At 42.0% G+C, this 25,460-nt stretch overlaps 1 protein-coding gene across 1 annotated transcript in view; it reads right to left on the reverse strand.

Annotated features, from left to right (window-relative positions):
* Positions 1-23,076: 23,076 nt before the first annotated feature.
* Positions 23,077-25,460, reverse strand: part of CRISPLD1 (cysteine rich secretory protein LCCL domain containing 1) — a 66,941-nt gene continuing 64,557 nt past the window's right edge. Inside the window, 2 exon segments of the mRNA XM_075920498.1 lie at positions 23,077-24,560; positions 24,563-24,579. Of these exon segments, the coding sequence (XP_075776613.1) occupies positions 24,418-24,560; positions 24,563-24,579 (160 nt within the window). The 3' untranslated portion in view covers positions 23,077-24,417.

The raw sequence follows: 25,460 nt of genomic DNA on the forward strand, positions 1-25,460 counted from the left end.
GAGATTTATCTTGCCATATTGGCAAATGATTTTGCTTGCATTGGAATATGCTTATTTACTTTTACCATTCACATTAAGAAGGCTATTTTTGCTGTGTACACAAAGTTTGTAGTTTTGATTATACTTTCACTGAGGCTGCCAAAAACAAAATCTAAATTAAATTAGATTGCATACATATCTAAATAAAAATAATGGAAGCCTCACCTCTGAGGACAGAAATAATTGCAGATAATTAGGACTAATCCTTAAAAAAAGCTCTAACCTATTCAGTGTGGTAACATTCAAAGATACACTTACATGACTCCCAAAGAGGTAGACGAATCCTTTAGCTGAGGAAGGAGAAAGGAAGCACTGTTCCTAAAGCACAGTTACCAAGCAAGAGTCTGTAATAGGACTTTAGGTCCTTAGTTTCTTGCACACCAGTGAAGATCAGTGAAATCAATGGACTTACTTCACCCTAGTGTAAATGGGAGCAAGTCTTCAAGAAGCAGAGGGCAAGGGGATGCAACACATAGCAAAGCTAAGACATCAGCAGAGCTTATATATTTTTAAATTATTCTTCAAGCCTTGAGAGCTGGGCCTTTTCTTACTTTTCTACACAGTTGCGACTCCACCTTGCCCCTTTTGTTTTCCTAAAACAAAGCTGTGATTCTCATAATCACATGACACAAGGAGCTGAGGTTTTAAGAAGAATGTCCAATATGAGAAGATTTCCCATCAGATTGTAAGAGTTGTCAACATTTACCTACCAGCTGTCAGTACTGGAATTGCCTCCTGAAATTCGGGCAGCCTCCTGAACTGCACTGCATTGCTCAGGCAATCTTCTGTATAAAAAGCTTCCGAGCTGAAGTGAGCCTCCACACTGAGCTGTACTGAACTCTCAAACTGAAGAGAGTCTCTTAGGGCTGGAGCAGGCCTCTACCTCAGCTGAATTCCCAAACTGAAATGAGCACTACCACATTCGCACAGGTGCTCTTATCTCTTCACCCCACCCCAATCATCCCCCTTCACTTGACTCAAAACAGAATCTCATTTCCAGGTGCAGAAATGACACCTTCTCCTAGCTCCAAAATAACTTCAGTAATTTGTTCCCCAAACCTCTATCATTTCAAAACAAAGTCAACTCAAAGAGGAAAATGGAGATCACATTGCAGTTGGCTTCTACTTTCCAGTCTCTCTTTTGCTTTCAATAAAGAATTTGGTATAAATAAGTCCTAAAGTTTAAGGCTGGAAAGCACCACTAGATCTTTTAGTTTGATCTCCTGTACAAGCCATGCCCTTCATTGGGAGGTTCAGGGCAGTTGCCCCAGATCCCACACTTTGGAGAGACATGGGTCCTAGGTGGCACGGGGGCTGGCAGCTGCACCACTGGCCCTGCTCTGCCCTGCCAGCTCCCAGTGTTACTCAGGAGAGGAGAAGTTCGGGGTTTTGCGGTAGGGGCAGAGTGGGTAGGGGTAGAGCACAGCAGGGGCAGAAAGAGGCAGGATGGGGTGGAGCAGGAGCGGAGGGAGTGTTGCCTCAGGCCTTTCCCCCACATTCTTGTATATCACAGGCCACCACGTAGCAACCACATATGTAAAACCAACAATTGAAGTTAGTCTGCTATGAGCTGTAATATGTTGGTCTAAACTCTTCACGTGCAACAGGCAAAGCAGTAGGAGAGACCAAGGTATGATGAGAGATACCCAGATAATCCTGGCAACAAGCCTGCACTCCACCCTGAAGAGGAAGGCAAACCCCACTAACTCAAGATCAGCACCCATCTGATCCAGGGAAATTCCTTCCAGACCCTACATATGGGGATCAGTTAGACCCTGGACATGTGAGCAAGATGCAGCCAGCCAAGCACCTAAGAGAGAGAAAATGTTCAGTACTGTTCCAGAGCACCATTCCTTCCCATCCAGTGTCCCATCTCCAGCTATGATGCCTCCATCTCTGATGTTTCACAGTAAGGAGGCAACAAAAACAGAAGAAGTTGGGGGCAGGAGGTAATCCCTTCCTGACCCCTGCAGCATGACTGACTGAAGCATGAAATTTGACGAATTTTAGATATGAGTCAGAATGGACTCTCAAGACTGCCAAGTCCTGCTCATTATTGTTACCAGCCCCCGTGCCACCCAGGACCCATGTCTATCCAAAGTAACACCATCATGAAATTCAATTCATAAATTTATCAATCTTTCTCAAAAATGTTACCCATTTAAAAAGTCTCAGAAGGGTAGCTGTAACTTTAAAAGTTAAAGTTAGTCTGTAACTTTAAAAACAAATAGTCTTGTGGCACCTGTGGAGACTAATAGAAATATAAATACTTCCATGAGTTTTCGTGGGCAAAACCCACTTCTTGAGCCTTTCACAAATCTGTCAGTCAGAGAAGCAAAATATGTTCAGATAATATTCCATCTTCATTTTTAAAAGACAGTGTATAAGGAAATCCATGAATTGTATTACTTTTTAAAAGTTAACTAGACTGAGGAAAGATGTGTGAGTTTTGAGAGCAGGCATCTCTTTTAAAACAGGATCAAGAAACAAGAGATGGGTTCATTATGATCCCGCTGATATCAATAGTAAAACTCTCAGTTTGATCTATAATCGCCTGTTGTGGTCTCATAAATATTCACTTCAGAGCATTCTCCTATGATCTGGGGGGCTATTGGGCCAAGAAGAATATATTTGGGATCTCAAACATTGATCATTATGTCTATGAAAAAATAAAAACTGTTCCAATTAGCTTGTTACAGACTGCTCTGAACAATTGGCCTTTTACATCAGGCATGATTTTTTGCTTAGAAGGTTAAATCTTGGTCTAGTGATTAGGGATAAAGAAGCTGACTCTGTGCCAGAGGTACTGCAGGGACCAGCAAAAGGAATCCTTCGCCACAGGCAGAGAAAAGATAACAGAATTGTTGCACTATGCAATCCTGGCACTGTAGTAATTCCTACAATTCCTGTCCCATATGTTGAAAATCCATTTCTCCCCCATTTCACTCCCAAACATCTCCACAGATGGAGCCCTCAAAGAGTGCACTCGATGGCATTCAGTGTCCCTATGCATTTATGCAGAAATCTTGTGTTTCACTGACAACAAAATTTGAAAACTACTTACTGTTACAGTGCCAAGAGTGGTTTGCAGCTGAGAATGCTTCATCTTGAGACAGCGTCAGAAAATAGTGCAGCCCCTCCCAAGCGGTGCTATGTCCTATCATTAGATTTCACCAAGCCAGTAATAAAAGGGCACTCTTGGGTCACTATTCTCATTTACCACAGAGTACAGACAGCCCCCTTGACATTTTGGCTCTTGCTTACTACCCAGACAAGTTGGACTTTTGTGACATAACATTATTAAAACCAAAATCAGCACACATTAGTTTTTTCCAGTATGAAAAGACCAGTCACTCACCCCACATCACTGGACACTTCGGGATCTCACCAAAACTAATGAAGGTTGAACCTCTCTAGTTCATCACCCATGGGACCCGACCAATGCCGAACTTGAGAATTTGCTGGACCATGGAAGGTCAATATATTCTAGCAGCATTACCAACAGTTCCACTACTTACTGGGCTTTTATTAGACATTTAGGGGATAAAATAGAGCTAAATAACAGCACAGAACACTGAGAGCCAGGACTGGTGGCCGTAAACAAACTTTGCCAGACCACGAGAAACTTGGCCCCATCCATGATAAATGGTCATCCAGCTAACTAAAATCGTGCCAGACCACAGATGTGGCTGGACCAAAGAATGCCGAACTATAGAGGTTCACCTTGTACTCTTAGCCATTCCTGAGCATCTAAAAAGCTAAAGATTTATTAAGAAAAGAAATAAGAAGAAATTAAAGCAAATGAAATGAGAATTAAGAGATGAAAGCACGTGAAGTAGAGATTGTTGTCCAGGTTGTCAATCAGATGTAAAATTTCTTAGAGTCTTTTTATAAATCCTTAGGGATTTCCCACAGTAAACTGCTGGGGATCTCACTCCAATGGCTTGAAACTCTTGCTGTTTAGAGTTCAGCAGATTAAAGAGTAAAAAATCCTTTCCAAAGTTCCCTTTATAGCTGCAATAGGCTTGGACAGCGTTGCTAGCACAGAATATGTTTTCCTTTGAGGAAGAATAGGTAATCCAGAAAGTGTGTGAGTTTCGATTCTCTGTGCATTCACAATTCATTTTTACACTGATTGCCAGACATTCATTAAAACAGGTGTGGACAACCCAGGAGAGCTTCATTAGTTTCATGAATTGATCTTATGGCTAATTTTGTACAGGATAGAGAATGACATCAACGTACAAACCATTTTCTTTGATTTCTTATCAACACAAGTGAATAATCAGCCCAATTAACATCTCCTTAATATGGACATACAATAAATTATCCTGACTGGAATTGCAGTATCTCTCCACATACCTCTAAAAGAACATTCAGGTGAGCTGGAGTGTTAGTTGTAAGCTAAGGTGGCTTGCCAGTATCATGCTTACACCATCTATTTAAAGACAATCTCATTCACTGTTTGCATCCTGCATCCCCACATAAAATGAGACAAGCAGGCCAGTCATAAAGGGGGTGCAGGGCTAGAGCCAACCTCCATCTATGTCAGGCCCTGCCTCTCCCTGTCCCCGCTCCAATTCCACACCACCCTTTCCCCCAAACTCTGCCCCTGCTCCACCCCCATCTCACCTCTTCCCAACCCTCCTATCCCTTTATACCTTTTTCTCAAAGTCCCCTCCAAGAGCTATGCGACCCAGGGGATTATCATGGAGCCTAGCATGGGGCAGCAGGAGCCCAGGAAGCAGAGCAATGCTCGCAGCATCCTGTGCCACTCTGCCCCCCTCCCAGCCAAGGTTTTACACTTCACCACAGTGGTGGGAAAGGCTCGTGGGAGTGGCTGTGCGGGAATGTGCAGCTACCTATCATTACAGTGAAGTAGAGCTACCCACCTGGGAGATAGGGGTGGAGCAAGCTGCTGGGTCTCTCTGCTTCCTGGGCTCTCACTGCAGTGGTGAGCCCATCCCAGGTAGTCCCCCAGGCTGCACAGGGCTTCATGGGCTCCTGTCAATATGGGGAGCTGTTCCATCCATAGAATGGCTGGGGTGGCTGCTATGGGGCCCAGAGTGGCTGCCCGGAACTGTCCTCTGGATGGGATGGTTCTGGGTACAGGACAATAAGAAGACATGCTTACCTTGTGACAATTATGAATGAACAATAAGCCATGGATTCTGGGAACAAGAAATCATATAATCTAACACTGATAGATGATTGACTGTGAATCCCAGTGAAAGGTCCTGAAACTGAGCCCACTCATCATCTGGTGCCTCCTCATGACCAGGGACAGCATAGCACTTGTTGTTGACCATTGTCACATTGGTCCGAGGTAACTTCACCCTCCAAGGCTTAGGCCACCTCTTCCAAGGTCCTAAATGTCCAAGCTGAAGTCCAAAACTGCTTTTAACAGAAACAAAATGATTGTCTCTCTGGGGCTCTTTCTCGGGCAATTCTCCATTTAGTCTGATGATCTCAACTACCTTTCTATGGAGCCAATAAGGGAGGGGTTGGCAACCTATGGCTCACAAGCCAAATATGGCTCACTTTGGAGCTAAATATGTCTTGCAGCTTGAGCTCAGGCCCCTCTCCTCCCCCCACTCCCGCAATGGGGAGCCCCCACTGACACTCCAGCCTCGCATCCCCCGCAAGAGTGGAGCACCAGTGCTGGCTTCCTGGGGGAGAAAGGGAGAGCCCCAAACCTCACTGCTGACTCCATCTTCCTCTCCCATTCTGGTCCCCTCTACTGACTCAGGTCCCAGCAACTTCTTTCCCATTGGACCCTGCCAGCACTTAAATCTAGCTTCTTTTGCATAGTAAGCTAGATCTGTAATCAGGGCTGACTTAGGCTCAGTCTCTCCAGCCCAAGGCATCCTGTTAAGATTCCTTTAAAGAGAGCTTGTCTCTTTCGGAATGTTGTATTTTTAAAAACCCAGGGCCAAAGCCTCAGCTGGTCTAAATGAGCCAATCTCCAAGCCAGTCCACACCATCTAAAAATCTGGCATCAGTTCTCAAGAAATTAATCATTTTTTTAAAATGTAAAGAAAGCCAGACTCCTTTATTAGCATATGGACAATACAGAAACAAATGTGCAGCAGTAGAAAGGTATTTTAAAAACCTCATGGATAAATTCCATAGTGTGTTCCTAAAAAAATGTCCTGGTCTTTTTCATGTGTCTTTGATCCATGCCAAGGATACAGGTCCCCTAAATCATTCCACCACAGTGGCTGTCTAGTGTAATTTGCTCCATGAAATGCTATCCAATAAATAAAGCAAAGTAAAGGGGAGTTTGTTAGATCAGTTCATTCATCATATTCCTGCCACTTACATTCCACCTAAAATGGTTGTTTACAGAGCCAGTTGAGAAAGGGTTCACTCTTTGTGGATTTTCATCTCCCATCTTGATGCTCCAATGACTCCCCACTTTTACTCTCTTTTTACTCCCTAAAGCTTTGGGGCCAAATCTCCAGCTAATATAAATTGGACTAGAGGTATGCAGAGTTTTAATGGGAGAAGATAGTAGTGGGTGTCTCCTAGGCTCTGCCCACTTGAAACGTCAAAATGGGATGTCATTTATAGCAGACAGCTCAGATGTTCACATTACATGTTCTCTGCTGGGCTTCACTGGGCTCTCCTTCAGCAGGGTCCTGGGCATCTGACCGTGAATATTGGTGCAAGGCACAGTGTGACAGGCACATGCCTGAGTTGCAGTTTGAGAGTGAGAGGATGCTATTGGGATCTGAGCTTTCCTTGGGAAATCATGTTTCCAGTCCCTGTGATTGCAAAGAAAAATTTGAAAATAAGGACATGAGTGTAACCAATATAATGGCAACAGACTGAGAAGGATTTGCCTGAGATGGTGTACTGGCCTAGGCCAGGGGAATCCTGGGCTCATTTCTCAACTCTGCCATAGAATCATAGAATCATAGAACTGGAAGAGACCTCAGAAGGTCATCAAGTCCAGCCCCCTGCTCTAGGCAGGACCAATTCCAACTAAATCAACCCGGCCAGGGCTTTGTCAAGCCGAGACTTAAACACCTCTAGGGATGGAGACTCCACTACTTCCCTGGGCAACCCATTCCAGTGCTTCACCACCCTCCTAGTGAAATAGTTTTTCCTAATATCCAACCTGGACCTCTCCCACCACAACTTGAGACCATTGCTCCTTGTTCTGCCATCTGTCACTACTGAGGACAGCCTTTCTCCATCCTCTTTGGAACCTCTCTTCAGGAAGTTGAAGGCTGCTATCAAATCCCCCCTCTGTAACCTAGGGCAAGTCATTTAGGCCATGTCTACAATAGGAAATTATTTCAGAATTACTAAATTCAACGTAACTCCCGATTTAACAAATTCAAACTAGCATGTCCACACTAGGGGAAGCCCCAAAATTAGTCCGAGGTAGGCTCCATTAATGTGGATGTGCTACCTTGGACTTAGAGGCCCAGGAAGAACTGCGGAGAAATTAGTTTGAATTACTCTGGGTGGTAGTTATTTTGAATTATTTCAAAATAGCTCCAGAGCATTCACACTACCATTATTTCGAAATAACTATTTTGGAATTAGCGTTACTGTGGATGAAAAGCAGGAATACAGAGTTTGAATTCTGTGGACCATTATTTTGAAATAATGGGTTTGGTAGCGTGGATGCTCTGTTTATAAATTTGACCTTGGGGGAGGGTTATTTTGAAATAAAGTCCTGGTGCAGTCCAAGGCTTAGAATGGGATCTTCAAAGATACTTAGGTGCCTCTGTCTGGGGTTTAAGTGTCCAAGTCCCGTTCTCAGCTCTTCTGCAATCCACAAAATTTCCACTGAACTCTGTTGGTCTCTAAGGTCACTTGGCACCTGTATATTTAGAATAAAAGTCTCCACTGTGCATATGTTTTTGCCTCTGGGCATGTGCCCTGCTGCCTCATTCTAAGCATCCACATGCATCTCTCCCGCCTAGTCCCCAGAGAGATTCACAAACCAGAGGATGGCAGATATTTGGCTGCCAAAATCACATATGGGGTCCCATCCACTAACGATACTCAGAAGCCACTGAGCACATCAGGTCCTATTCAAATTTCAGCTAGAGGGAGGGTGGAAGGAATTCATTGTATTGCTTTTTGGTTAGAGCCCTCATCTGGAATGTGCGAGACCCTGGTTCAGTTCCAGGATTTGGAGAAAGGAGAAAGGATTTAAATAGTGGTCTTCTACACTCAGTGGAATTTTCTGAACACAGAGCTATGGGATAATCTGGTGCAGGGATTCTCTCTGTTTCTCCTGTTGCAGCAATTCCACTGTGGACAAATAACGGAAGAGAGATTGGAGCAGAGAGACTGGTCCCAGGGTCTCCTACCATCACAGTAGGTATCCTAACCACTAAAGTAATTGTCTCTTTTTCTCTTTTTTCTTGCCCTCCCCTCACAAGTGGCTACCTGTGGATGAATACTTAAATTGTCAATTGTCCAGAGAGGGAGGGAGACAAAGACAGAGACAGAGAGACTATGTCTTTGAAAGAGGGGCAGGGCTTAGCACCCACACCTGTTTGTGGTCTCTCCAACTGGCCAGCTTAGTGATCTCCTGGCCAGTACCTCCCTATTCTTTGTGCAGAGAATCTAGGTGCTTAACTCAGGCATAATGCACTGTGGTGTTGTTCCTGTGATTTTCTAGGGGCCTCAGAGCTAGGCCTTGTAATGATGTGCCTGGCAATTCCTAAGTCCCTTTGGGATCCCCTCCCCTCTAGCTGTCTATGCCATCTCTAAAATGGGGATAATAATGCTTCCCTACCTCACAGGGAATAAATACATTAAAGATTGTGAAGAGTTGTGAGATGCACTGAAGACAAAAAGGCATTCGGAGACCACAGGCAGCCCCCACAGAAATAGCAACCACTATTTCTAGGGATGATACTTTTCCTGGGTTGAAACTCTCTGGCCCCATACTGACCACCATAGCAGATTAGTCTTCCATTGCTACAGAAGGGTCCTGATCTGGTGTGTGTGAGAGAATGAGATTAAGATCTCCAGCTGGATTGTACAGGATTAGAATATCCTTATAAGGTTTGAATGTCTGTGGGATTGGGTCCTCCTTTATGGGGTTCAAAGGTCCTCTTGGCCTCTCCTCCCTTCAAGATTTTTGGGTCAATAGGAAAAAAGTTAGTCCTCTCCCAAATGCCACCCACTGGTGGCACCAAGATGAGCTGCCACTCACGGTAGATAGCGCATATCTGTGATCTTCCCAGTCCTTCCTCATGTGCTTGAATATTTCCACTTTCTTATTTTTTGTGCTATGTGGTTCTTTTTATCACACTTCTTCATAGTTGATGATGGAAATGAAGAGTTCCCTCCTGCCTCCTCTTTTTGATGTCATATGAATATGACAGCACTCTGCAAGGAGTCTTCCATCCTTCTAGCCTTGTTGAGCTGAGTAGTAATACCACAGACATCTTCCACTTATGATTTTCTTTCACTTTGTAACTTCCACCTCTGACTAAGAGGAAGAGTGGCATTTATGCACTTGCTGAGACCCAAAGCAGATGGGCTAGGTGGGAGGAGAGACAGTGTTGCTATTTCAGAGTCCTATCTGTCAGTCCACATGAGGTCTGAGAGTGACGGTAGAACAGCAACTTCAACTGTATAGGTACTCTTAATACCTCAATAGTCAAACCCACAAGATATACTGATTCACTACCTTGGTCCTGTTGTCTACAGAATGGTGCCAGGTAGCCAGTAGATTTAGAGACATTAAATTATTTCCTTTTCTTTGGTTTCCTGGGAGCCCAAACTTGATTTCCCATCAGCAGATTATTTTCCCTATTGTGAGGAGAATGAAAAATTCACACTAACTTACATTCTGTAAAATCTCTCAACTCTTTCTGCCAGCAGGTAATCTTCTGATTTACACTACTGAAACCTTGGCAGCTGGGAGTTTATACATCTGGGGCACATCATGGGGTTTTGTTGACTAATGAGCGAGTAGAAAAATAGTGATCTGTGGCTTGTACACATAGTCTTTTTTCATGAATATGTCTGGTAAGGGCAAACAAAGGGTACAGGTCTCAGTTTAGTGGACTGGTGGGAAATAATTTCAGTTTGATTCTTGAGAATTTAATAAAATAAAACTTACTTTGGCATTTTTATGGTTTCTCAAACTTGTAGTTATCAAACTTATAGTTACCAAACAGACCCAGAAAACCTCATGAAATATATTTATAAAGGTCTAAACAACTTTGGCAACAACTATGGCAAAAAAAAAATCTTGTTCCATCTTCAGTTTATTAGAGAATTTTGCCAGCTGACTCAAGTTGATGGGGCTGTTTCATTGTTGTGTAGATTTCCAAGCTCAGGCCAATGCCCAGATTCTAAAACTCTGGGTTCCAGAGCTTGACTCAAGCCTGAGCCTAGAAGTCTAAACAGAAATGAAAGATTCCTGCAGCTTGAACCCCACAAGCCCGAGTTGGCTAATCCAGGCCGGCAGCAGCTTTTCTTTGCTGTGTAGACATAACCTGAAAAATACAATTGAACCATAGAGGTCTTGATTAATTATTTACAAGAATGTATGTATTCTTGTAGCCTATGATTAACCTTAATAAATGGTATGAGCCATGTTTTGAAACCAGCCATGATTCAACCTCCTACACTGGGCATATAAAGGTTACATTTGAAAAAAGGAATCAAATAGACATCTAGTTAAGTGATTTGCCTGCACAAGTGACAATTCTTCTGGACAAAATTTGCAGATAGAGTATTGGTGCCTGTCAGAGTTAAAATCACCTCAGAATATCACTCCTACATAACTAAAGCCCAACAATATATTTACAAAAATATTGGGAAATCCAGCAAATTTCAGTTGAAAACCTCTCTTCTCCTCCAACATTAAATTCCCACCTGATTCTCTAGTTTTCAAATATCTTGAAGAAATCCTGAATATTGCAGCATGCCTGGAAGGTCATCACATTTGGGCTTCTGCCAGCAACTTTTAACATAGTAAAATTCATCTTTTCTATTACTTATTATTTGAAGTACATTAACACCAAGCGGCCTCAGACATAGATCAAGGGCCATTGTACTAGGTGCTATACAAACAGATAACATCTATTTGCTAAAGCATATTTTTAGCATGCTACTCAGTAGACAGGAGGTATTTTTCATATTCTCAGGGCCCTTTGTTAAATTAGCCTTCAGCATTCTAATTAAAAGTCTGATCCCATGATGAACACTGGGAATTAAGGATGCTTAGTATACTCCATGGGGTGCTCTTATGCCTTATGTTTCTTATATGAGTCAAATTAACAGCTGAGTAAAACACACTTTCTGGGCACCACAGATCTCAGTTTATAGGACTGTTTGTCAGGTGCAGGTTCACCATAATGTTGAAAAAATCTATTATACATCTGCAGCGGAATGCCTTCCCAGACAATACGGTGGAGATTATATTTTTCCTTTGTTAGATCTTGACAGCATCTGGGGGAGGGGAATGATTAGGATCCTCATGAAAGCTACAAATTAAAATGGAAGCTTTGCTAGTCCTAATTTATGATAAAAGTTGTAATAATCTTTATTATTTACTAGGTGCCATTGCCTAATGTCATAGCCTCAGATGGTAAATTCATTGTACTCTAGATATGATTTCATCATTCCTAAAACAAGTTTTTGAACATTTCTGAAACAGCTGATTTGAAACTTATGGGAAATTGCTCTTAAACCATGCTGACGTTATTGTGGGTCTCTTACATTGCTGCATCTGAAACTTCCAACGACCAGTGCCAACTGATCTTACATCAGTATTTAGCCTAGTGCCAAACCTATGAAAATCATTGTTGGATAATCTGTAAACCACAAAATATATTCTACACACCATAGTTGAACTCTGGTGGCAGGGCAAGACTTTATCTTAACCCCACTGTCAAGTGATTGCTTTATAAGAAGTGCAGAGTGCTCTAATTTAGCCCATAATTCCTACTAGATGAATGAGAGGGGATCAGAGTATTTCACTAAGCCATCTCTTTAGCTGTTGGATCAATTATAGCTGTGCCAGGGTAGGAATATCACCTCCAGTGCATCAAGCACTAAATCAACTCATACAATACAAATCTTTGTGCACTGAATTGGGCTAAATCCAAAAATCTGAGATTAAGTCCTTTTGCAGAAAACGATTGCTCTGTTTCTGTGCTTAGAACAGCCTGCTGCCCAAAAAAAGAGTTTGAAGCTATTCTGATACAATAATAGAAATGTTTTTTCATAAGACATGATCTTTCAAATGCAAACAAAAACTCATACCTCCAGAAACAGATGGATTGTAACAGCTAAACAAGGAACTAGATTGAGGACTAATGGGAGATTTACTTAGTGAATGCTTCCCATTTATCTTCGAGATGCCATACAGTAGCAGCAATTCATGACAACTTGCTATTTACAGTGTTGTGAGGAGGAAGCAATCCTTAAGAAAATAATAAAGCAACTGAAGTACTAGCTTTTCAAACTCCAGGTTAAATTTGAAAGACTAGAAGTCTCTTTAGCAGTTTTGGTTTCTTTCCTAATATTGGCAAAATAGAATACCAAAACTTAAAATAATAAAATAAAATAAAATAAAATAAAATAAAATAAAATAAAATAAAATAAGGGTTGTCTATACAATACTTTATAGCGCATCAGCTGAATGTGAATTCTAATGCACGCTCATGTAGACCCTGTTGGTAAGCATGAAAAGTCCCCTAGTGTGTATTAACATAGTTCTGCTTGAAACAGAACTATAGTAAAGAGCGTTAAGGATCTTTTTGGGCTCATCAGGTGGGTCTACTTGGAGCAGGTAATATGCTATACATATTAAAATTCACACCCCACTAATATGCACTATTGCACCTTGTAAACATACCCTCATACTGCTAAAAACCTTGCAGACTCTTTCAGTTCTTGCAAATGCCATAGACTATATAGCTGCAAATTAATTTAGTACAATTTGAATGAGTATTTAAGATATTTTCTCTGAACTCCATCTATGTTTAGATCTTTATTGAGGACATTGTTTCATAAACAAGGTCAGTAGCACAGAACAGTACAAATCCTTATGACATCTGTGGTGAAGGCAAAAAACAGCTTATCAACATGTAATGAGTTAAAGTGAGCCTTTGGGCCCAGTGAGCCCTGCCCTGCTATACCTGCGGTCTGTCAGGCCTGGAGAGGAAAGAAAAGGAAGGAGCCTGACTCAGTTCAGAGCTGACTGTCAAAGAGGCAGGAGCTAGCTGCATCCATACGTGAGAGGAAGAATTACTAGTCTGACAGCTGAGTCAGCGACAAAGAAGCAAGCTGCATCTTCCTGGCCAAAGGAAACTCACATGCCTTGGCGCACCCAGCCTGATAGAAACCCAGATGACTGAAACTTGGAGAACTTGTGGGGTTCCAATCCTGCCAAACTGCCCTGCCTGGAGGAACCTCGGTCTGCATCAGGAAGCAAACAAGCCATCACAAGAACTTGAACTCCAACCATTAAGTAGCCTCGACCTTCAAGCATCTGTTACAACATCATATATAGTGTTTCATGAATACCAGCTTTGTTAGGTATTGCCTAGAAACCAATCCACATGTAATTGTTATCGAGGGATCTCTGACTGCAAAGCAGTGGTAGTGTAACTGTTTCTCTATCTCATAAATGATTGATATATACTATGGATGTAGGCAAGTAGTCAAGTACTTGACTACTCAACTACTAGCATTTCTCCTTGCCTTGCTGTCTCTGTATCAGAGGCAGCAAGGGGAAGGAAAAGCAGGAGCCAGTGCTGGGGGGAGCCAGCTTAAAATCTGGTTTCCCACAGCACAGTGTGGCCAGACAGACTAACCCCATATCATCCATCTTATTTGCCTTCCTGAAGCATACAGGACAGAAAAGGAGCAATAAAATCAGCATAGTCTATGCAGGCTCATCTGATCCTGAGTAGCTGAAACACAGATATGTGGATAGAGAGCAGTTAAGTCAATAAGCTGGCCTTGAGGCTGCGGCTGGCACCTATGTTGATTCGAACACACACAGTCCCTGGAAGGGGAATTTCCCACTGAAAAAACAATGTCCTGTACTTCCAATTTAATCATCTCAAATCTCTCTTACAAGTGTAAATTAAGTTCACAACTCCCTTGTAAGAACTGGTCTCACATAAGACAGACCAGCCCCATTTGGCATGACAGATAAGAAAGAGAAAATACGTGACCCCATGATTATATAAGATGGGCCCTGCACACACTCACTTTGAGTGTCATTCTACCCTCTACCTGCTGGTTGGGTTAGGTGTTTGACCTCCCGAGGTTCTATGGGGACGCCCACCTCGTATTTTCATCTTTCCTAGGAATTGAGGGACCGGCCCTGGCCTGACATGCTGGAGTCGAGAGGCACAGAAGGGGGTAAAAATGGTACCTGGATGTGGTCCTCTGTCTTAAGTGTACACATAGAAAGAGTAAGCTGTTACTTGGTACCATTATTTCTATTTTTCTATCTTTATCTTCTTTGTAACCATTTTTAAGACTTATATTTTGCTAATAGTTAAGAAATAGAACAATAGCCTTTGCAACCATATGATTTATAAGCTTCCTCAAATAAACCTGTAACTGTTTAAGCTTTAACCTGACTCCTTCAGTTGCTGTAACAGAACCAAGCACAATTTAAAAGAACTTCAGCCGGTCTAAAGGGACAGTTATAGGAAGAGCTTGGGCGTTTGGATCTCTGTCACTCCCAGGTGACAGGATCCACTGGGGCATCTTTCAGTCTTTCTCCAAGGCTGCCCGCTGCGAAGGAATTATGAAATTCTAGCAGCTGAAATCTAAGATGTAATAAGCTCTTCCTATATAACGGGGCGTCTGTTGGCCTGCTGGCCACCCTCTGCGATGGGACCCCGGTCCTAGCAGTAAAGGCACGGACGTTAAACCTTTTCTCGGAAACATACACACACACACTGCCCTGACCGTCGGCTGACACACGGTCTCTGCAGTGCTGCCCCCCTCCACCCCACACACATGCTGCTGCCTGTATCATTCCCTGTCTGTGGCAGCAGCTCCTGTCCCCGAGGGAGGGGAGTAGTGTCCCAGTTCCTTCCTGGGATTCCTCATAGATTGGGGCTGCTGTACCCAGCATGAGCCAGGACTGAGTAAGCCTGACTCAGTCCCAGATTGCACTGGTTCCAGGAACTACCCCACTGCAGCTCTTCAGTTTAAATATAGTAAGAGCTGAGCAGGCAAGCAGCCAGCTCCTACTACATTTAAACTGCAGAGCTGCAGCGGGGGTAGCTCCCGGACCTGGCATGAGCAGGGACTGAGCACTTTCCCTTACTGACTAATCGTATAGTCAATAAAAATTCTATCAACTACATGATTAATGAAAGACCCGCTTCTTAACATCCCTAATACAAACTAGAGTGCCTTTCCTAGAACTACTTTTTATTAGGTCTTAAGCACACACATATATCTGCTGAAGGAGTACGTTCAGAGCATTCCAAACATTTATGTTTAACCAAACTCTGAAATGGTTTTGAATGATTAGCAACAAGCCATCCAGGACCTTTCCACTGTCTAGCTGCTGAGGAGTTCAGGAGTCAGCACCTTGCCCAAAGAAAAAACTTCCTTGGATTGTTCCAAAGTGTATCCTTATGCTTTATTTTAGCTAATTTAAACAAAGCACGAAACTCAGTGACGCTTAATGGGTCATCATAGCAACCCTTAGTGAGTTACATAGAGGAATATTACATTTCGGGATTACACCCTGTACTTTGTAGCTTATATATTTTAATATTAAGATCTGCACATACATAACCAGTTGAGTCAGTCAGTGGAGTAGCACAGAATGGGTTCAAGATTCTCAGCCAAGGGTGAGTGCTAATCTTCTCCCTAGAACTCTCAGTTTTCATCTTTGATTCTATCTTGTTAAAGACCAGACCTCAAGGAAATTCCCTCATCAGGTACCCATGGCTTACAAAAGTGAAGGCTTTGCAGCTGATTGATTTTGCTCTGGATCCAGCGTCCAAAGGAACAAAACAACCACCACCATCTGAAACACCAGAAGTACCATAGTTGGAGATAAGGCCACATTAAAAATCTATGTTGCTGTGGGAGCCATCCTAATATGTCTCCTACCATGTGAGTTCCATATCTTTGTTAACGCTCTCAATTATTTGTTTATTTTTATTGGTAGAGTGATGGATAGTGATCATGATTTTTACATGCTTCCTGTTTAGCAACATATAAATAATTATTTCAAAGGGAATGCTGAAGCAATATCTGTAAAACAATTCCATTTATTACAATGTGTACAGGTGTTACATTTGAATACAAAGTATTTCACTTTTAATTAACTATATTTCAACTTAGGCACTTGAGATTTAAACTTGCATCCTTCAATAGCTGCAATATGAAAAAAAAACTTTTTGTTTTCATGTGGATTATGAGGTACATGATATACAAAATTAATTGTGAGCCCTAGGCACCTGTCTTTAAGACATATGAAAATTATCACCCACAAACACAATCACAATTTTATTTGCAAATTGATTAATGGCATAATGACATTTTCCCACTGTTATTTTTAAACACATCGTGTGGCTTCAAGGTATTTTTGGTGCATTCATCACCAATCCCAGATTCTTCTAAGCGGGGTCCCAATTCCACTGTCTTCCACCCTGTTCCTCCTTTTTTTTACACATATCTTGTGGTCTATGGCTCCATCACTATTTCATTAACATAAACATCCAATACTATATTGGAGGAAACCTACTTTACTTCTGCTTTTGACATTAGCAAGACAAACACAGTGATTTCTGTGGCGTCTGGTAAAATTTTTTAACCTGGATTGCAAATCATTTTCAGTTTGGGCAGAATTTTTCAAATAATATTAATTTCCAGTGGGAGTATTCCACTGCATCATGTTCTTTACCACAGCAATCCACACCTGCATGTATGCTAGAGCCAAGGAAATATTACCTTTAATGGCACTGATAAACTTCAAGAGGTAGTCTTTTTCGTGAGATTACTCCTATTCCACCCCATCCTGTCTGGAGTTTAGCTGACCTAAAAATACCTTTAGGAATTGCCTGACTGCATTCATTTTATTTGCATTGATATTATAAAGAACTGTTACCCCTGTTCTAAATGTTCCCAATATGTCTCTTTTTGGTCAGTCCTTGTAGTGCCTGGGGACATCATGAAGATTACATTTTTCCATAAAATGACTTGAGGACTACGTCACAAGAAATGATAGGTTTCTGCTCTAATCCACCATCCTTCTCTTTTGCAACAGAAAACAAACAAACAAACAAACAAGCAAAGCATTTTATACCAACCGTTCACTTCTCTCCAGCACTCCTGAATGGCTTGAAGAAAACCCAGGGTTCCCTGAACCCAAAGCAGTGATAATTTAATTATTTCTCTCCAGTTGGTGTCAGGAATAAATCAGGAATAAATCAAAGGGAACACAGCTCCTTTGTTTCACAAATGGTTGATACAAACCAGAGTGTTTCCATCTAAATCTTTGTTTCACAAATGGTTGATACAAACCAACCAGAGTGTTTCCATCTAAAACTTCCATCTTAAGCACACACACACACGGTGTTGCAATTGGTTTAGATCACTCCAAACATTTATATATATTCAAAATCTGAACTGGGTTTGAGTGATAAGCAACCAGCTTTCTGAGGCCCTCTTTCCATCCAGCTGGTGGGTAGTTCAGCTGTCAGCTTCTTATCCAATGAAGAGCTTCCTCAGAGTGCTCCAAAACATATCCTTTTGCTTAATGTTTTATATTTAACTTAAAAAAACCCACATAATTCACAATAACTCCTAGGAGGTCACTAATTCTCCTAGTTTCAGCAAACTAGTCCATGCCTGTATGCGGGGGGTGGGAGCAGGGTGTGAAGACACCCCCGCCCCCCCCCCCCCATTGGTCCTCCAGCTAAGCATGAGGCTGGCCAGGGGAAGGCAGAAATGGTGCGTTGCCCAAGCCTTCCTGCATCATGCGCCGGCAGAAGCGGTGCACTGCCCCAGCCTCCCTCCCCCATGATCCAGCTGGCTGGAGGAAAGCTGGGGCTGATTTCCACCTTCTGGAGCGAGGCCAGGGGGTGGAGCTGGACTCAGCCGCTCCCACAGTTTGCACCCCCTCACAGAAATTCCTGCCTGTAATCATTGTATCTTTTCATCAAAGCATTTCTAGCCATAAGAACAATAATACTTATATATTGGGGTACATAAAACCAAGATTGACTGTCCAAACATTCCTTTCATTCTCATGGTACATTAACTCTCTGACCCATCCTCCCATTCTGATTGGCAGCTGCGCAGCCTTGCTACTCTGGGCCCACAACAGAATATTCCCTAGATATGTGGTATTTGGTTATTAACAAGCATTGGCTGTACACACAAAAATGTCTGGCTGCAGCAATATCAAGTCCTGGGGTTATACACAGTAATATCAAATTCTGGGGTTACAATAATGACCAGTTTAAATAGTATCTTATTACAATTGTAAAGTATATGGAAACAGTTTTCATTTGGTTGAAGAGAATGGTGGATTTTTTTGAGCAACTTACTTATTGGAAAGTCAGACTATGTGTTGGCATGATTATTTTAATTTTTCAAATGAATATAATGGGTTTGAAAAGACCTCTGTGGATTTATTTAGGAAACTTAAGTCCTTTGTATAACTATTAAACAAATGCAACAGCAATGCAAATTTTTGCTTATTGTTTTTGCCAATACACCTCAGCTACGTCTACACTGGCATGATTTTCCGAAAATGCTTTTAACGGAAAAGTTTTCCGTTAAAAGCATTTTCGGAAAAGCATGTCTAGATTGGCAGGATGCTTTTCCGCAAAAGCACTTTTTGCGGAAAAGCGTCTGTGGCCAGTCTAGACGCGGTTTTCTATAAAAAAGCCCCGATCGCCATTTTCGCGATCGGGGCTTTTTTGCAGAAAACAGTACTGGTTCTGTTTACACTGGCCCTCTTGTGCAAATGATTTGTGCAAGAGGGCTTTTGTCCGAATGGGAGCAGCACAGTATTTCCGCAAAAATACTGACAATCTTACATGAGATCGTCAGTGTTCTTGCGGAAATTCAAACGGCCAGTGTAGACAGCTGGCAAGTTTTTCTGCAAAATCAGATGATTTTGCAGAAAAACTTGCCAGTCTAGACACAGCCTTCAAGTCTGACCCATTCACAACACTTTTAACATCCTTCAATATTTGGCCTCTTTGCTGCAAAAGAGTAAGGGTCAAGAATGAGAGTAATAGAGTTAGTATTGGCTAAATATAAACTCTAGTAATTGATGTGGCAATGTGATATGACTGATTAATTTTATTATCAAAGGAAAATACAGGAAGTAATAAGACATAAGCCTATCATGACTGATTCTTTTGCTTATGTGTTCTTTCTCCTTCCATCCCAGACCCCTCAAATTTTTCTGTGTCTGACTGTACTGATATTCTTTGAAGAAGATACTCTCTTCTTCTATGTTTGTGCACTGTTTAGCTTGACAGGGTCCCATCTCAGTGTGGGGCCATTGGGCACTGCTGCAAAACATCCGTGAAATAATTACAATGTGATTGGAGGATGACGTTGGCCACACTCAGGCTGGAAAGCACATTTTCAGGATAATTAATCATTGGAACAATTTACTAATAGCTATAATGGATTCTCCATAATTGGTAATATTTAGATGATTAGACATTTTTGTAAAATATCTACTGTAGTAGTTCAAACAGGAATTAATTGAGGGAAGCCCAGTGGCCAGTGTTATGCAAAAGTTCAGACAAGATGATCAGAATGGTTCTTCTGACCTTAAAATTCAGGGATGGGGAACATTTTTGGGTTGGAGGCTGTTGAACAACAGAAAAATCAGTTGGGGTCTGCACACGAGTGAGAAGTAAAAAAACAAAAAACAAAACAAATCCTCACTGACATGGCCTGTGACTGAGGAGAAAGAAACTCCCCACATTACCCTCACATGCCAGATCCCATGCTTGATTAGCATATTCCTGACCGGTCGCCATTTTTGGAAACTGACTAGCCCGAAGTAACTGCCCGCATCTATACGCGGCAGAGAAGCGGGATTCCGTGATAAATCCCTTAGTACGAAATAACTGTTAAACCTCATTCCACAAGAAGTAACAGTTAATTCGAACTAAGGGGTTTATCTCGGAATCCCGCTTCTCTGCCACAGTTAGACGTGGGCAGTTACTTCGGGCTAGTCAGTTTCCAAAATGGCGACCAGCCAGGAATATGCTAATCAAGCGTGGGATATTTAAAGCCCACGCTTCATTAGCAATTTTGGTCGCTCTCATTAGCCTCCCTAGTTCGAACTAGGGGGCTAATGTAGATGTACCCTAACTGTTATAGAGAGCCCCAAGAGACCTAGACAGAACAGGAATATGAAATTACAATATTTCAATCTAAGTTATCAGATAACCTTCCAAAAGAACTATTGTACTATATGCATAATCTTTAAAATTTCTAAATATGTGTATTTCTAAGTCTGTTCCTTTTTATAAATAGAGAAAATGCAGGATGTAAATATTCTCTATTGTGTTCACATTGGGTTCTCTTTTTCCGTAGCCAAACCCAAAGCATACTTCAAAAGCGATAGCCTCCCAGAAGACACTGATTGCATAACTTATATGAGTACATCTCAAAGTATACAGTATCCACTGTTTTTCTGTTTATGTATCAATACAGCCAAAGGAATGTGGTAACCCATCTCTAGCTCAGTTCTCCCTAATACTGTACATAGAATTGCAGCACAGGAGACAATTCCCAGGTCAGATTGTCTCCTGTGCAGGAAGTATCCACCTAAAGGACTAGAAATTCCATCAGGCTCCATAGCTTGCAGTTTTCCTTGGCATCATTCCCTGTGGGATAGTGGTAGGTATGACATGGTAGAGCAAACAGAGAGCTTTCCTTGTGCATTTGCTTCATAGTTTATAATAGCAACAATTTCTGAGTTGGGCTTTATCTGATTACTAATGATTGTCTAGGTTAAGACTCTGTACATCCTATCCTCAAATTGTGGGCATGGGGCTTTAGCTGATGAAAATCATTGTAGTGCTGTTGATTTCAACTATTGGATGAACTAGTCCAAGATATGTAACTGTATGGAAACACCTTTCTTGTCATCTGTTCTGGCATAGTTAAAAGTCATTATAGGCTTAATTCAGGCCTGGAGATATAAGGGAGGATGGAACAGACCCCTTGGAGTAGCCCCTGAGAAAGGGTGCTTGAAAGGGAGCTAGCAACATGCCAGGAGCCTGGAGATCTGCAGGTAGCTGTAATAACGGGGCAAGTTTGCTGCAGGGAATAATGGGGCAAGTTTGAACTGAACTTAGCTCCAGGAAGGAGAGTTGGGGCTTAAGTTTCAAGGAGAGAGAACTGTGAAATCAGGGGCCATCTGGGCAAAGCTGATGTGAAGTTTTAATGTGTGTAGGGTCTAAATAAATTGGACCTTGGAAGTAGAATGTTTTACCTCCCATTGGTGAGTTATTAAGGAGCCCACAAGAGAGAAGGAAGTGAGGGTATGTCTACACTACCCCGCTAGTTCGAACTAGCGGGGTAATGTATGCATACCGCACTTGCTAATGAAGCCTGGGATTTGAATTTCCCGGGCTTCATTAGCATAAACGGGGAGCCGCCATTTTTAAATCCCCGCTGCTTCGAACCCCGTGCAGCGCGGCTACACGGGGCTCGAACTAGGTAGTTCGGACTAGGGTGCCTATTCCGAACTACGGGTACACCTCGTTTCACGAGGACTAACGGTAGTTCGGAGTAGGAACCTAGTCCAAACTACCTAGTTTGAGCCCCGTGTAGCCGCGCTGCACGGGGTTCGAAGCAGCGGGGATTTAAAAATGGCGGCTCCCCGCTTATGCTAATGAAGCCCGGGAAATTCAAATCCAGGGCTTCATTAGCAAGTGCGGTATGCATACATTACCCTCCTAGTTCGAACTAGGAGGGTAGTGTAGACATACCCAAAGGGAGTGCTGAAGAGCTCCCTGAGGCTGTAATGGGTGCTTGGAAGGCAAATGTCGCCCTTTTATAGGGCCACAAATAAGGCTGGCTACAAGAACCACTCACATATGGAGAGAGGTAACCCTCCCCCAGCCCAAGCTTATCTTCTCTTCACTTCCCCCATGGTATTCAGCTCAGGCTTGGGTGGAAACCTCCAATGCCCTTCCTCCTGTAACCTTCTGATGAATTAGGAGGGGGGGCTAGAGAAAAGAAAGGAGGGAAGAGTCAGTAGAGAAGAGCAAAAAGTTGTCCAGAAGGAAAGCGGCAAAAAGATCAGATAGAAAAAAGGAGAGGTGGCAGCAACGGTCTGGGGTTGGGGGAACTCATTTCACAATCCATCCCCAGGAGAGGCTCTAACAAATACCCTACCAACATTATTACAAACTGTCAGCTCTGCTAAGCAGAACCTGGAGTCTGAAAGTCAAGCTCAGTTCTTTGTAGCCCAGTGATCACAATCATCATTGGTAAAGATTCTGTAATCAGAACTTGGTGAACAATTCTGCTGATGACATGCAAGACAGAAAAGATGTCATTTCATTCTTCTCTAGCTGTATGGGTTCTACAGTGTTTATGAGAATAAAAAAAGTATTATAAACTTAGGTTTATAAGAACTGTAGGCAGATATTACTAAGAATATTTCTTGTTGGGGCCTCTTTTCACTAGTTTAATTCCATTACTAAAAGATTAACCACATAAAAAGGAAGTAGATGGGTTGAACATGGTGGCAGCATTTTTTACAAAATCAGTTTCCTGATACAGAATGTACTAAAAGAAGCCTAAACCCATATATTCTGACTGAGACTTTCAAAACCAACTAGAGGAATTCTCCTTACAACTTCAAGAATAATAGCTGTGGACTGTACAGCTAAATTGCTTAGTCAGCTTTTAAAACCTCAACCTCTTTCTATAGCCATTTCCTACAAACCGCTTGCAATGTTTTGGTCAGCAGCAAAAGCAAACTTTAGCTAGCTGGTATTTTTCTTCTTGAGCTAGAACAAACATGTATTTTCTGTGGGGAAAAAAATCAAGACTGCCAATTTTACTGTTATATGTAAATTATTTTTATTCAAAACTGATTAAAAAACTAAACAACGCTTGCCTAACTACATGAGGTAGTACATGTAGTAAAACAAAGGATAGAAAATAATACTCTGAAATATGAATACCGATAAGTTTACTAGTTAAAAAGAGAAATAAATTCATCAGCAGAAACAAAAATACCAAAAATAAAGTTTAACAGCTTTTCAGTCTTAAAGCACAATACACTTTTCATAGAAAGAAACATAGTATCACCATTATATTTTCTTCATATACCATAATATGGTAAAATTAATGCACAAGGCTATTCACCATTAATGAATTAAAAGGAAATGGTGAAGCAATAAATGAGTTAATCATCATTAGGCTCCATATTGCTATACATCCTGGCCTGCAGGAGTATCTGCCAGGTTGTGAGAAATAAGGGGGATTTGCCTTGTTACCATTTCCTTAACAGTGCAGAGATTGTGTTGACTGCTCACCCTCAAATCTCCGTGTACTATATAGATATTTTGTACAGTATAAGGCCTGAAACTAGAAACTACTTATGCATGTAGTTAACTTTAATCCTATTAGGAAGCCCACTGAACTCAGTGAAACTAGTCACAGACTTAAAGTAAGACTTATGTGAGTTTGCAGAATCAGGAACTCAATCCTTTCAGTTTATTTCACCTTTTGGTGTGAAAGTGACTTTTGAGTGTCTGATTTTTTGAACTGAATGAGTTAGCAACATCCAATAATAGTATGTTAATTATCAAATTTAATTTAGAAAATACAAAAAATAGACCATTTTTTAAAAAAGAATGTTTATTAAAAACACACACAATTTAATGTGTGTCAGGATTTTCTGCATTTCCAGGTTTTTTTAAAAAATGATATTTGTCTAATCATTGCTGTGAAGTGTAAAACACTCCAGCTCTTCTTTTGGGATAGTTAATACTAGAGTAAGTCATAAAAAGCGTTATATTTCTGACTTACAGACATGATTTATTGTATAATTCATTGAGATGGCAATTTTTTAAACATCAATTGGATATAAAATCTCTGATATATCCATGGTGGAGTTTTAAAGTTATTGTTAGTGGCATACATAAAGCATCGGAAAATAATGTATTCAGATAAAAATGTAGAACATTTATGAGATTTGAATTAACTGTATAGGAATAACTGCTAAGAAAATATAGCAATATTTAACACAGGATTCAAAAAAATGTTAATCATTGTAGTTTTTCAAATTCATTTTCTCCCATGTTTAATTTTACACATTTTTCTCTAAGATTTACATGCAGCTGAAAGTCTTTTGGTGGAAATAGCTGTTATCTTCTGTACAATAACGTTACAGCTTTATACAACCTTTAGGAAATATACTAAGTGACCTTTATTATTCTCTTCCAAGTGCTCTGGTTTCTGTTTATTCTGTGGTGTTTTTTTTTTAAACACATATGTAATTGGACTCACACGACGGCAAATATTCTGAAAGCCTTGCCTCCTGGAGGATTCTGTAAACTGCAAAATAAAACAATTCCAGAGATTATTGATAAGACCACAGCACTCCAAAGCACTCTTAGAAAATGATGCAAGCTCTCTGAGTGCAAAACTCTTATTGACTGAAGTCTTCAGAACTGATCTTGCAAATTATTTTATGCAGGGGAAATGTTGGTACCTGTGCCACTGAGGCTATGTCTAGACTACAGTAATTCCTCATTTAACACTACAGATATGTTTGAGAAAATGATTGTGTTAAGTGAAAACGTGTTATACGGGGTCAACTTTCCCACTGAAAATAATGGAAAAGGTGGGGGTTGCGTTTCAAGCGGTAGTGTCTGTTGGGACCGGGACATAAGGTTGGGGGAGAAAGCAGACTGGGTTACAGCAGGGAGGGGAGGTGTTTGGCTCTGGGAAAGGAAGGAGAGGGGAGGGGAGGGGGATTTAGTTGGGAGTATGCCCCTGTGATGGGTCTGTCAAGACCCGCACTGCGTCCGGCGAGGGGGGTGGGTTGCCGGGGAACGGTGCGGCGAGCGGAGAACCCTCCGCTGCTTTGCAGGGAGGCGGGGGAAGCCCTGCGCAGCTGCTGGTGATGGGCCGGCTGGATAAGCCCAGCCACTGGCATGTAAGCGGGGGCGGAGGAGAGGTGGCAAGGCGTCCGGTGAGGGGGAGTCAGCGGGGAATGGCGTGGTGAGCGGAGAACCCTCCACCGCTTTGCGGGGAGACGGGGGAAGCCCCACATAGCCACTGGCAACGGGCCACCTGGAGGAACTCAGCTGCTGGCCTGCAAGCAGGGGTGGAGGAGAGGTGGCAAGGCGTCCGGTGAGGGGGAGTCAGCAGGGAATGGCGTGGCGAGCGAAGAACCCTCCACTGCTTTGCAGGGAGACGGGGAAAGCCCCACG

The sequence above is a fragment of the Pelodiscus sinensis genome, chromosome 2 (assembly GCF_049634645.1).
Source record: "Pelodiscus sinensis isolate JC-2024 chromosome 2, ASM4963464v1, whole genome shotgun sequence".
Lineage (NCBI taxonomy): Eukaryota > Metazoa > Chordata > Testudines > Trionychidae > Pelodiscus > Pelodiscus sinensis.